This window comes from Rhododendron vialii, chromosome 1a (genome assembly GCF_030253575.1).
Source record: "Rhododendron vialii isolate Sample 1 chromosome 1a, ASM3025357v1".
NCBI lineage: Eukaryota > Viridiplantae > Streptophyta > Magnoliopsida > Ericales > Ericaceae > Rhododendron > Rhododendron vialii.
Genome location: NC_080557.1, coordinates 43105884 through 43120219, shown reverse-complemented (window position 1 = coordinate 43120219; position 14336 = coordinate 43105884). Strand labels below are relative to the sequence as shown.

The 14336-nt window shown below is 38.6% G+C and overlaps 1 protein-coding gene and 1 long non-coding RNA gene across 3 annotated transcripts; one reads left to right on the top strand and one right to left on the bottom strand.

Annotated features, from left to right (window-relative positions):
* Positions 1-8280: 8280 nt before the first annotated feature.
* Positions 8281-9629, bottom strand: LOC131331966 (7-deoxyloganetin glucosyltransferase-like). The gene is made up of 2 exons (XM_058365951.1): positions 9346-9629; positions 8281-8794 (listed from the first exon to the last, which is right to left on the bottom strand). Exons 1-2 carry the CDS (start codon positions 9627-9629, stop codon positions 8281-8283), a joined length of 798 nt encoding a protein of 265 aa, XP_058221934.1.
* A 1527-nt stretch (positions 9630-11156) lies between these two features.
* On the top strand, positions 11157-13644 carry LOC131316837 (uncharacterized). 2 transcript variants are annotated; one of them, XR_009197292.1, is made up of 3 exons: positions 11157-11187; positions 11270-11522; positions 13486-13644. It is a non-coding gene; the product is annotated as an uncharacterized LOC131316837 (long non-coding RNA). The 2 variants fall into 2 exon arrangements; XR_009197293.1 differs by having other exon boundaries at positions 13426-13644.
* Positions 13645-14336: the final 692 nt, after the last annotated feature.

Genomic DNA, 14336 nt, shown 5'->3' with positions numbered 1-14336 from the left:
TTCTTTATTTCTCTCATCCCTTTCTTGAGTGCGTTCATTCAAAATATTCTCTAACTTTTTAACCTTATCAAAAAGCTTTTCACTCGCGTCTATCAGTTTTTTACTAAAAACATGGAGTTTGTTGTAATTTTCTCTGACCTCATCTATGTCATCATGACTATCCGCCTCGCTATTATCTGTTTCAGAATCACTTGATTCAGAATGACCATGTGAATTTAAGGTTACTCCAAAAGCCAAAAAATTTCCTTTATCATTTTTATCGGCCCCCTATTCTTCAATCGATTCATCAGAATCGCTATCATCCCACGTTTTAGTGACAAGAGCCTTCTTTTTCATTTTATTTATACACTCTTGGGCGCAATGACCAAAACCATAGCACTCGAAACATTGTGGTCCCTCGGGTGGTCCTTTTCCCTCCCTTTTATTTTTTCCAAAAAATTCCCCTTTTCCTTTATCATTTTTCTTTTTCGTACTATTTTTAAATTGTTTGAAAAATGCTTTCATCTCCTCAAGATCGACATCACTATCACTATCTGAACCTTTCTTATATTTTTGAGCACTTTTAAAAGCAATCGAAGTCTCCGAAGGTTTTACTTTGGGTTTAACAGGTTTAGATTGCAATAGGTCAGCCTCATAAGTTTAGAGAATCCCAATAATTTATTGAATAGATTTTTCTTTTAACTTTTTCTTACCCTCTCCTTGACCTGATGTTGGTGTGGTGTTATTTCATAAAACCTGAAGGTCAAGGGTTCAAGGCTTGGTAAATGACTGGCCTAAATGAATTTTAAATCTAGGAGGTAAGTAGCGCAAAAATTTCTTAATAATATGAAAAGAAGGAATTGGCTCACCTAAGTTCTCACAGCCATTGACGATGGTGATGAGCTTGGAGTAGAATTGTTGAAGGTCTCTTCCTCTTGCATTCTGATGGTTTCAAACTCCGTGGTAAGCCTTTGCAACTTAGACTGCTTAAAAACTTCTGTCCCCTCGTGGCAAGTAACCAGAATATCCCAAGCCTCTTTTGCAATTTCACAGTTAGCTATTTTCCTATGCTCATTTATGTCAACAGCAGCAAATAAAATATCAAGTGCACGATTATTAGCCTGAAGTAAGGATTTTTCTGTGGTTGATAACTCAGATGCAGTTTTATGAACCGGCTTGTCCTCAACAATTTTCATGGGTCGAATGTAACCCAAAATACATGAGTCCCAAATTTCTTCTCTGGCTGATCTCATTATAGCCTTTATTCTAGATTTCCAGTAATCAAAATTATCAGCATCAAGTATAGGCATATTTCTAGACATGTGATTCATGTTCATATTCATGATGGATCTGCTCAAGAATAAAATAAATTCTAACGGAAGGAGCAGCCCACTTTGATACCAATTGAAAAATCAGGGTTCCCTAATAATCCGTAAAAAAACCTAACAGTATCAACAAGAATCACTAAGTAAAATTATTAGCAAAAACTACGCAAAGCAATCAATCACACAATGCAGAGATATACGTGGAAAACCCCAGAATGGGTAAAAACCACGGGAAGGAATCAAATCACCATAATCATTGTGCAGTTACAGATATACCTATCCAAACGAAGTAAATCCTCATAACGTTTTAAGTACCACCTGCCGAGTCGTACGTACACTGCACCCAGTGATCTTGATTGTCAACGACCTTGAGTCCACAAGCCTTCCAAAACCAAATCAAAATCTCCTTTAGGAATGGGTCGCCAAAGAACCCAGTTGCATGTCCCTTTTTACCTTACTGCCGCCACACCTTTCTTTTGCCAATGACTGTGTATATGCAGTGTGTGGCTTGCCCAATCTTGCTGCCCCTTTTCCTTTTTATATGGTGTAGTCAAACTCTAGGAGGAAAAGCACATATCCATAAATAGACTTCTAATTGGACCCGTTTTTTCTTTCCACGTTGCTTTTCTATTAACAGAAGATACCGATTGTAACTAGATTGATCCGTCTTCGCCAAAATCAATCTTGCTGTAGTCGACCTCCTTTTTTTTTTTATCTAATACGCTCACTCGGAATTACAAATAAAGATTCCTTCCACTTTAATCCTATACAGACTCACTAGCCTATTAAAAATAAAAAAATTACAACTCGATAAAAATTATGTGTTTTGTCAAACAGAATTGCAAATACACAAAGTCTCCGGAATATGGTCCTTACAATTTCGATGATGAAACGGTTCTTTCTACGCTTTGATGTAGTGTGGATACTCTATGAACGCTGTGAAACACATAAGCAAAGAAGAAATACCTTAGAATTAGGAGTCTGATTTCCAAGTGAAACGTATAACGTGTTTTAGCCTTAATGGCTTCGACGATTTTGGTAGTTGTCTTGTTTCTACCCAGTTGTCATGAATGAAATACAATTATTTTTATGGTTGGATTCGGCAATCTTTTAGTGCTTTAAAAACTTTATTTTTTGATATACAATGGGTCTTGATCTAATAGAAAATGAGAAACATATACGAATTTTTCCAGAATGAATCAAATTTTGACCCATCAAGGGTAAAATGGTCACTTATTTTGATGTACAAATGATTTTGATTGGATTTACTTGGTCAAGAAAAAAATTGGACAAGCTTTCTAACGGTCCAAACCATGCGCAAATTGGAGTTTGGGAGTGTTCGGAGCAAGTTTGCAAAGTTGAACTTGGTGTGCATGTTCATGTTGCGCCTGAGGCGCATTGAAGGGCAGCTGGGCGCATAGAAATGGGCCTGAGGCGCATTAGTGCCGCAAAAAATACCAAAATTTGCGGACTTGCCCCGAACGCTCCCGAACTCCAATTTGCGCGTGGTTTGAACCATTAGAAAGCTTGTCCAATCAACTTTCCTACTGAATCAGTTTTGATGAAAAATAATTTGCGCCTCAAAATACATGACCATTTTACCCTCGATTGGTCAAAAATACAAGTCATTTCGTTATAACATTCGTATCTCTCTCATTTTAAATCGGATTAAGACAGATTATATAACCATAAATAAGGTTTTCATTGTATTTATAGAAGATGGAAACGAAAAATTAAAATAATAATATTTTATTTATGAAAAGTTGGTCAAAAGGAGATCGATTCAAAGATCATCGGCGCGAGAAAGGCTAAAGTATGTTTCTGCGCCCATTTCCACATTCTAAGTTCCATTCGATTCATACTTGCCTTGTCATAGGGTGCGCCTTCATTTTGTAAGAGTGTCCAAAAGATTCATAGAGGTCTCCAAACTTCATTAACTAATAAGAAATCATTATATCTTAAGGATTCACCCAAGGCGAGACTTGTGTTGAGGGTGAGAGATAACCTGAGGGAGTCAAGCTAAGAGGGGTGATCCTCTTCAGTGATATTTTTTTTTGTAATGTTATTGCATATGATCTACTAGTAGTTAAGTTTCTCTCGTTAATACGTGTGTGTGTGTTTGGTTTGGATCCCCGACGCACAACACGAGTCCACCCAATGAGCTTTAGTACAAGTTTGATTTGGAAAGTAGCTTTTCATTAAGAAGAAAACAAACCAAGAAACATGGACCAAGGGGACATTGGATATCCTTGAGACTCTGACACAAAAACCTGCCATGTACAAGACAGGCCCCAGACCAAAACAAAAAGAAGAAAGGGATTACAGTGCCAAAAAATAGAACAAAGGGAACTCAAGGGGTAGCAATGACTTCCTGAAGTTTCGATGATGAAACGGTTCTTTCTACGCTTTGATGTAGTGTGGATACTCTATGAACGCTGTGAAACACATAAGCAAAGAAGAAATACCTTAGAATTAGGAGTCTGATTTCCAAGTGAAACGTATGACGTGTTTTAGCCTTAATGGTTTCGACGATTTTGTTAGTTGTCTTGTTTCTACCCAGTTGTCATGAATGAAATACAATTATTTTTATAGTTGGATTCGGCAATCTTTTAGTGCTTTAAAAACTTTATTTTTTGATATACAATGGGTCTTGATCCAATAGAAAATGAGAAACATACACGCATTTTACCAGAATGAATCAAATTTTGACCCATCAAGGGTAAAATGGTCACTTATTTTGATGTACAAATGATTTTTGATTGGAACTACTTGGTCAAGAAAAAAATTGGACAAGCTTTCCAACGATCCAAACCACGCGTAAATTGGAGTTTGGGAGTGTTCGGATCAAGTTCGAAAAGTTGGACTTGGTGTGCGTGTTCATGTTGCGCCTGAGGCGCATTAAAGGGCGCCCGGGCGCGTAGAATTGCGTCTGAGGCACATTAATGCCGCAAAAAATACCAAACTTTGCGGACTTTCCCAGGACGCTCCCGAACTCCAATTTTTTGCGTGGTTGAACCATTAGAAAGCTTGTCCAATCTACTTTCCTACTGAATCTGTTTTGGTGAAAAATAATTTGCGCCTCAAAATACATAACCATTTTACCATCGATTGGTCAAAAAAATAAGTCATCTCATTATAACATTCGTATCACTCTAATTTTAAATCGGATTAAGACAGATTATATAACAATAAATGAGGTTTTCATTGTATTTAAATATGATGGAAACAAAAAATTAAAATAATAATATTTTATTTATGAAAAGTTGGTCAAAAGAAGATCGATTCAAAGATCATCAGCGCGGCAAAGGCTAAAGTATGTTTTTGCGCCAATTTCCACATTCTATGTTCCATTCGATTTATACTTGCCTTGTTCTTGGGTACGCCTTCATTTTGTAAGAGAGTGCACAAGGTTCGTAGAGCTCTCCACACTTCATTAACTAATCAGCAATCATTCCATCGTCAGGATACACCCAAGGCGAGACTTGTGGTGAGGGTGAGAGATAACCTGAAGAAGTCAAGTTCAGAGGGGTGCTCTTCTTGAGTGTTTTTTTTTTGTAATGTTATTGCGTAAGATCCACTAGTTTTTATGTTTCTCTCGTCAATTCGTGTGTGAGCGTTTGGTTTGGATCCTCGACGCACTACACGAGTCCACCCAATGAGCTTTAGTACAAGTTTGATTTGGTAAGTAGCTTTTCATTAAGAAGAAAACAAACCAAGAAACATGGACCAAGGGGACATTGGATATCCTTGAGAGTCTGACACAAAAACCTGCCATGTACAAGACAAGCCCCAGACCAAAACAAAAAGAAGAAAGGGATTACAGTGCCAAAAAATAGAACAAAGGGAACTCAAGGGGTAGCAAAGACTTCCTGAAGTTTCGATGATGAAACGGTTCTTTCTACGCTTTGATGTAGTGTGGATACTCTAGGAATGTTGTGAAACACTTAAGCAAAGAAGAAATACCTTAGAATTAGGAGTCTGATTTCCAAGTGAAACGTATGACATGTTTTAGCCTTAATGGCTTCGACGATTTTGGTAGTTGTCTTGTTTCTACCCAGTTGTCATGAACGAAATACAATTATTTTTATAGTTGGATTCGGCAATCTTTTAGTGCTTTAAAAACTTTATTTTTTGATATACAATGGGTCTTGATCCAATAGAAAACGAGAAACATACACGCATTTTACCAGAATGAATCAAAATTTGACCCATCAAGGGTAAAATGGCCACTTATTTTGATGTACAAATGATTTTTTATTGGAACTACTTGGTCAAGAAAAAAATTGGACAAGCTTTCTAACGGTCCAAACCATGCGCGAATTGGAGTTTGGGAGTGTTCGGAGGGAGTTCGCAAAGTTGGACTTAGTGGGCATGTTCATTTTGCGCCTGGGGCGCATTGAACGGCGCCTGGGCGCATAGAATTGCGCCTGAGGCGCATTAATGCCGCAAAAAATACCAAACTTTGCGAACTTGCTCCGGACGCTTCCGAACTCCAATTTTTTGCGTGGTTTGAACCATTAGAAAGCTTTTCCAATCTACTTTCCTACTGAATCTGTTTTGGTGAAAAATAATTTGCGCCTCAAAATACATGACCATTTTACCCTTGACTTGTCAAAAAATAAGTCATTTCATTATAACATTCGTATTGCTCTCATTTTAAATCGGATTAAGACAGATTCTATAACGATAAATAAGGTTTTCATTGTATTTAATGATGATGGAAACGAACAATTAAAATAGTTATATTTTATTTATGAAAAGTTGGTCAAAAGGAGATCGATTTAAAGATTATCGGCGCGGCAAAGGCTAAAGTATGTTTCTGCGCCCATTTCCACATTCTAAGTTCCATTCGATTCATACTTGCCTTGTCTAGGGTACGCCTTTATTTTGTAGGAGTGTCCACGAGGTTCATAGAGCTCCCCACACTTCATTAACTAATCAGAAACCATTTCATCATCTGGATTCACCCAAGGCGAGACTTGTGGTGAGGGTGAGAGATAACTTGAGGGAGTCGAGCTCAGAGGGGTGCTCCTCTTGAGAGTTTTTTTTTTTTTAATATTATTGCGTATGATCCACTAATCGTTAAGTTTTTCTCGTCAATTTGAGTGTGAGTGTTTTGTTTTGATCCTCGATGCACAACACGAGTCCACTCAATGAGCTTTAGTACAAGTTTGATTTGGTAAGTTGCTTTTCATTAAGAAGAAAATAACCAAGAAACGTGTTCGAACGAGATATAGGATATCCTTGAGAGTCTAACACAAAAACCTACCATGTACAAAACAGGCCCCAAACCAAAATAGAAAAAAGAAAGGGATTACAGTGGAAAAAGCATAACAAAGGGAACTCAAGGGGAAGCAAAGACTTCCTGAAGTGTCGATGATAAAACGGTTCTTTCTATGCTTTGATGAAGTGTGGATACTCTATGAACACTGTGAAATACTTAAGAAAGAAGAAATACCATAGAATTAGGAGTCTGATTTCCAAATGAAACGTAAAACGTGTTTTAGCCTTAGTGGCTTTGACGATTTTTTTAGTTGTCTTGTTTCTACCCAGTTTTCATGAACGAAATGCAATTATTTTTAGGTTGGATTCTGCAATCTTTTAGTGCTTTAAAAACTTTATTTTTTGATATACAATGGGTCTTGACCCAATTTAAAATGAGAAACATACACACATTTTACCAGAATGAATCATATTTTGACCCATCAAGGTTAAAATGGTCACTTACTTTGATGTACAAATGACTTTTGGTTGGAGTTACTTTGTCTAGAAAGTAAATTGGACAAGCTTTCTAACGGTCTAAACCACGCACAAATTGGAATTTGGGAGTGTCCGAAGCAAGTTCGCAAAATTGGACTTGTTGTGCATGTTCATGATGCGCCCAGGGCGCATTTAAAGGCGCCTAGGCGCATTGAAAGGCTGCAAAAAATACCAAACTTTGCGGACTTGCTCCAGACGCTCTAGAACTCCAATTTGCGTGTGGTTTAAACCATTTGAAAGTTTGTCCAATCTACTTTCCTACTGAATCAGTTTTGATGAAAAATAATTTGTGCATCAAAATACATGACCATTTTACCCTCAATTTGTCAAAAATCAAATTATTTCTGTAAAACTTTCGTATCGCTTTCATTTTAAATCAGATTAAGACCAATTATATAATGATAAATAAGGTTTTCATTGTATTGAAAGACGATGCAAACGAACAATTAAAACATTAAAGTTTTATTTATGAAAAGTTGGCCGAAGAGAGATCGATTCAAAGATCATCGGCGCGACAAAGGCTAATTTTGTCCTGGACTGATTTTTAGTTTTTTTAGACATTTTCGCACTCCCCAAATTTTTAACCGCACTCCCAAGGAGAGTGCAAAATTCAATATGGAGTTGATTTTCGCACTTCCAACACCCCTTGAGAGTGCGGTTAATAATTTGGAAAGTGCAAAAATCACCCCCTTTTTTTTATACAAAGTATACATTTTCTTACTCCCTCAGTCCCTATTTAATTGTCCACTACTGTTTTGCGTACATTTTCAATGGTTTATATCTCTCGACGTAAATTACGTTTTATATTTTTGAAATCATTGTCTTATAGAAAAAATTGTGATCTATCAAACAAGATCCATATTGCATATTTTTAGCAATATATGTCGATAGATATAAGCCGTTGAAAATGCACGCAAAACCGCAGAGGACAATTAAATAGGGCCGGAGAGAGTAATTAATTTTCTGGTCCAAGAATAGTTCAGTTCTCAATTTTTGATCATGCGACGTGAACCCTCTGCTTGTTAATAAATTAAGAACACTCATTACTCATAATTACAGGGATACATATCATTGACTAACCTAACCTTTTGATGTTTTAGGGTGGCTAGTTTACGTGCACCTCCATTAATCCCCTAAAGACCAACATAATTGAGCAGTTCATAGCACGACAGGAAAAGAAAAAAACCGTAACATTGGCTAACCTAACCTACCAAACTTATAAGGAGCTGAGAATCTGATGACCCATGAAGTTTTGTGATCTTGATAATGCCTTCAAAAGGTTGTTGAAAATTTTCACCGATGACCCACCTTTACTGGTGGCCTCAACTGCTTGTTTCTTCCACTCCATCGCCTTCCTCTTCATTGCTTTACCCTCGGCTCCCTCCATCAACTCGCGAACTAGGCTTTCCACTTCTTCCCTCTCTATATCCTCGTTGATCTTCATCCCGATAACCCATCGGTTGCAGCTGTATCGGCAGGTCACTTGATGGTCATGACCAAAATACGGCCAACCAATCATAGGCACTCCAGCACAAATGCTCTCAAGCATTGAGCTAGTCCCAAAATGACTCACGAACGCTCCCACTAAAGGGTGGGCAAGAACTTGCTCCTGGGGGCACCATGTGGCTATCAGACCCATTTCTTTAGTCTTTTCCAAGAACTCAAGTGGCAGAGTTGCCAATTGGCCCTTGGCGAAATCTGGTGTAATCATCCAAAGAAATGGCTGGTTGCTATTGCAAATGCCCCAGGCAAACTCACATAGTTGTTGTGGGGTCAAGACCGCAAGATCGACAAATTAAGCTTATGTATACAACTGAATTGGGTTCCATGGAGTCTAGCCATTTCAGGCAACGAAATTGGGTTCCAATTTGCGCATAATTTAGCCCCAGGCGCATTCTCCGAAGTTCACAAAACGGCCAAACTTTGCGGTCTTGCCATAGACACTCCCAAACTCCAATTTTGACGTGGTTTGAACCGTTAGAAAGCTTGTTAAACCTACTTTCTAGCCCAAGTAGTTTGGAACCTAATATTTTTGTACATCAAATGATATGACCATTTTACACTTTGTTGGTTGAAAAACAAATAATTTCGGCAAAACACTCACATCTCCCTCATTTTAAATCGGATAAATACCTATGATATATCGATAAAGACGGTTTGCAAAGCAATAAAAGATGATGCAATTCAAAATAAAAATAATGAACTTTATGTTATGAAAATGGGGTAGAAAGCAGGCCACTACTAATATAATCGGAACTTTTCACATTTCATCAAAGCATACAAAAACTGTTTCATCACAAACACAAACACTAAATAGATAAGCGAGCATGGGAAGTGAGACGCTCCCCCATCAAGGTAAGGTAATAGTTCTAAAATAGATATACAGGAATTGGAAGGAGTGCTAGCTACACCTAGAAATAGGAGAAAAACATGTTGGACTTCACGTTTGATTTGAGCATAATCAGGAGCCGAGAATAAAGTCAAGATATGAGGAATTCCAAGGGCAAACAGAGGAGCCTCCATTCCTGCTAGAGAATTGCTCCCACTGAATGTAAACACAATCATTGTGTGCATCCATGGATACTAGCAATACCTAAGACGGCGTGCATTGATGGAAAGGCAACGTGGTCCTACCAAATATTTCATTACATCCTTGAAATGTCCCTTAATCTGGACTCAAATACTATCCATTGGTTGTATCTTTGGTACTTAAAGCATACTCGCCAAGATAGAAGAACATTGCATCGTCCAACTCAGCTATCAATAAATTGAAATGCTTCAAAAAGGAGTCCAGTGGTAGATTGGTTGGTTTCGCCGAGAATTTAGACATAAATGAACTAGAACAGAAGAAATGCTAAATATCCCATTTTTAAGATCCTGACATTGGGTGAGTTTGCGACATATCCATCAAAATGAACTTGTTTTCCCAAGTCTCTCTCAAACAGACACAACCCACCAAAAGAGAACCGATAGTTGCCATTAGCAACCAAAACAAATACTTACATGGTGCGATAAGTTCGCATCCATGATTAGGACAAAATTGCCCGAGGCATGCTTCAAACCGTGAACATAAGCAGTCCTTTAAATTAAAACTGCATCAAGAACCAGCTCATCATTTTCATTGCAAAAAGAAGAACTTATACACATTACATAATCCGATTTTCTAAGGTCTAGCCCTCGACAGCTGCAGTTATAAAGGACCAATTATGGGTGTTTACAAGCCAATAATGAGTAAAATAATTGATCATCAAATATAGTTCCAGTGCTACGTACAATACAATCTTCTCCATACGATCTACCCACAATTTGGCAAGTGGTTTTACTGCTTGATACTGTATAAAAAAAACCCAAAGCTTTCTACCTTACCGAGCTCCGTCCTGAAAGAAAGAATCCACCAGCCAAAGATCCACCAGATAATCAAACGCATGGCTTTTGCACTTGGAAATTCGCATGCACAAAAACTTATCCAAACACTTTGAGAAAGCCAGAAAGGAAAAATGATAGCTTTGGTAGTAACAAGAATTGCTGAAAAAAATTGAATCCTATAGAATTCGGATGAAAATTGAGGGCCAAAATCAATTCGCAGAGAATTGAGAGAGAGAGAGAGTACAAATTTTCGGGGAAATGGGAACGATGATGACTACTAGCACGGTGGCAAACGAAGTCGCAAACTTTGGCCTCTAGCTGCAAACTATTACTCTTGGCCGCAAAATATTGCTTCTGGCCGCGAACTATTGTAAAAGCGCAACTAAAAATCACGCTTTTCTGTCATTTAAATGACGTTGCTCCTGGACGCTAACTATTACTCTTGGCCGCCATATATTGCTTCTGGCCGAACTTTATTGCTTTTCCTGTTAATTCTGAAAGCGTGAACCTAAAACACGCTTTTCCCTTCTCTTTCTTTTTTCCCCCCTCCTCACCCACGCTTCCCCTCTCGCGCTTTCGTTCCTCGCTTTTATTGAAAGCGTGAACTCATTTGTATGTATTCACAACGACAACGGGGTTGTTTTGTTCAGCAGAGCCAGAGGAGGAAATCGGAGCAGAAATCTGGATAAGAGATCTTCCATGTTTTACCCTAGCTAGTTTCTCATCCTCGCCTAATCTCGAAGTACTTGTTCTTGAGGTATGTTGAAAATAATTACAGGATTGTTCTGGCATTGGTTTGCATTTGCTTAATTTTAACAAATAAATCTTTTCATCTTCAGGAAAATAGATTTTCTTCAACCAAATCCTGGAGCCCACCTCTGAGAGTGCCTCATTGTTTGTTATTCAATCTCAAGGAAGTTGAGTTTCTTTACTTACGTAGAGAAAACCAAGAGTTTGAAGTGATAGAATATTTGCTGAGAAATGCAGAAGTTCTGAAGAAAATGACAGTTGATTGTCAGCATTCACATATCTGGCAGATAGCACAAGTTCCAAGGGCATCAAAGACCTGTATTCTTAATCTCCTTTAAAGATGTGAGTCATTATTCTTTTTGTTTTTGGGTATAAACCGTACACAAGGCCGGCTCTGGGCTAAGGCCCAAGAGGCCGGCGCCTTAAGCCTCCAAGAATGTGTAAAAACTAGGGCCTCCTATTATTTTGGGTACCCATTATATATGTCCAATCTTTTTGGGTATAGCAACACTAGAGGCCCATTTTAATATCCAAACCACTTATTTTACACTTAAACACTTAAGAGACACATGCCCAATGGTTGGGCCCAACCTGACTTGCTCAATCAAAGGAAACAAAAAAAGAAAAAGAAAATGCAGATACGGGCGGCTGTCTTCATGTAGAGCCCCTTGGAAAATGATCCCATGTGGTGGGTTCCTATATAAGTTTTATGCATATTCTACCCTTAACAGCTCTAATCTCTTAAACACACAATAAAATGGAAGAAAATGAATTAGAGATCAAAGAAGAGAAAACAGGATCAGAAATTAGTATTTGTATTGGGTTTTTCCTTGTCGAATACATGCATTTGGCTTTGAAAAAATCATTTAACTACTTGTTATTTTATTGTCGTAAATTTTATTAAAGGCCTCATTGTCTACGTCCGTCTTAGGCCCCAAAATCTCAGAGCCGGCCCTGACCGTACAAATGCTAATGCCAATAAATTTCTACTGGATCTCATCTAGAAGGAAAAAGTATAATTGCTCATTATGACGAAATTCGGTTTTACCAATTGGGTAAAGTTCACTTATCAATTAGCTCATCTAAGTTCTTCTAATAGTTTTCCACATCTTGTTTGTAAGAGATCCCCTTTGTTTAATTTGCAGGCATGAGGATGAACATCTTGGGGTTCCTCCTCGGCCCTAGCCACCTCATCGGGTAAAGGTGGATTATTAAGACGACGTTTTGCTTTAGACTCTCAAATACGCCTGACTCTTCTTCCATTGAGTCTTGTTCGTTTCCGGAAAACGACCACGGTCTTTCTTTTCATTAGTGACACCGATAAGGTCTCGAGTCACTCATGAAAAGAAAGATCGTGGTAATTTTCCGGAAACAAACGAGACTCAATGGAAGAAGAGTCTGAGGCGTATTCGAGAGTCTAGAGCAAAACGTTATCTTAATAATTCATCTTTACCCGATGAGGTGGCAGGGCTGAGAAGGAACCCCAAGAAAACGTTGTAAGAATATTTTCTAAAAACTTCAGAGCTGTAGGATTATGTTCACACTAAGGACAATACTTGTTACGTGGCTTCGTTAGTGAACGTTTGCATGAATCCCTGGTAGTTTAATATGCTGATAAGAGATTATCTTACAGACTTAAATGGATACGATTGAACATATGGATGCCTATGGAGGTTATCGCATCTATCTCTTTCCAGGACTACAACCTCGAGCCGAACTGTTACAGTTTGGCGTATACCATCACATCACCACAAACGAGGCCCATCAAATGTTGAATCGGGCTATTTTAGAGGAATCTCAGCAAAACCCTTCCCTGCAGGGGGATGAGTTAAGGGTCGTGGTTAAATATAATTTATTGACCAAATTGAACATTACCTGGGCCATGGATTTACATGCAGGATAACTTCTTTGACTATAGTAGCGCCATTTATGAAATCTTTGATGATAGAAATTTTGGTGAAACGAGAACCGGGTCACACCCTATACCTGTACCAAATGTGGTACCTGCAGTTGTCCCTGTGATGGACGTAATACCTGCGGAGGATAATGATAACTACTCACAGATGAATGATGCAGACCTATCAAGTGGGTCGACACGTTAAACTTTATGAAACATGTTTAAGTTTTGTCATGCAATTATCAGTGTACTTTTTGCAGTTGGCTTCCTTTATAGAATCTTGTTTCTGTCTTGTTGCCTTATTTGCTAGTCTATCTTTGTTCATCCTACTATTTGCACCGTCGTTAGATGCATTATTGGGAACGAACTTGGGCTGACTGACCCTCTGGCTGATGATTACAATGCTAGAATGGCTCGGATGGAGTTGATGATGACCAATCTGGTTGGAGTGTGGTTCAGAATCTACAGCAACATGTGTTGCCTCCACAACCTCCACCTTCTGCAGGAAAGGGACCTCCTTCTCCTCCTCCTCCTCCTCCACCTTAGGTACCATTTCCTATGGGCCAGGGTGACAAATCGAATGTTAAAGGAATTTCTCAGGATGGGACCTTCGACTATTGCTGGGGAATGGAACTGAATGGATCCGAGGACTGTCAAGTCTTAGATCTCAGCCTTAGAGAAAATTTTCAAGGTCATGCGTTGCTGTGACCATCAGAAGGTTTTTCTAGCAACTTTAGGGAGAGTCTGAACGTTGGTGGACGATGAACAAATTGGCAGACCAAACAGTGAGTTGGGCAATTGTTGGAATTATGAGCAAATTGTTGGAGGAAAAACATAGGCGAAAACAATGTCATGCAGAACAAATTATTGCAGAAGCCGTGGGAGAGGTCAAAATTGAAGTTGAAGATCAAGACGAAATTGACATCGATGCTTGTGTACAAGAGGATACTGAAATTGTTTCGGATGCGGTTGCGGAGGAACAAAAGAAAATATGGTGCTTGTGCATTGGAGGTGTGTGCGTTTGGGCTTGATGAATCACCCACAATGGAGTTGACTACAACATTACAAGAAAATATGGTTGTTGCTGAAATCCGATTTTCTGACAAAGGAGTGCCAACCAACTCTATAATAAATCAAAGTCTGGAGAACCAGCAACTTTAGCATAAGATTCTAGTGGTCGATTTTCTTGGAGTGCAACAATTTGATTGGGTTCCCAACAGATTAGACGTGTGAGGTAGTGTTTCCCATTTTGTTCTGCT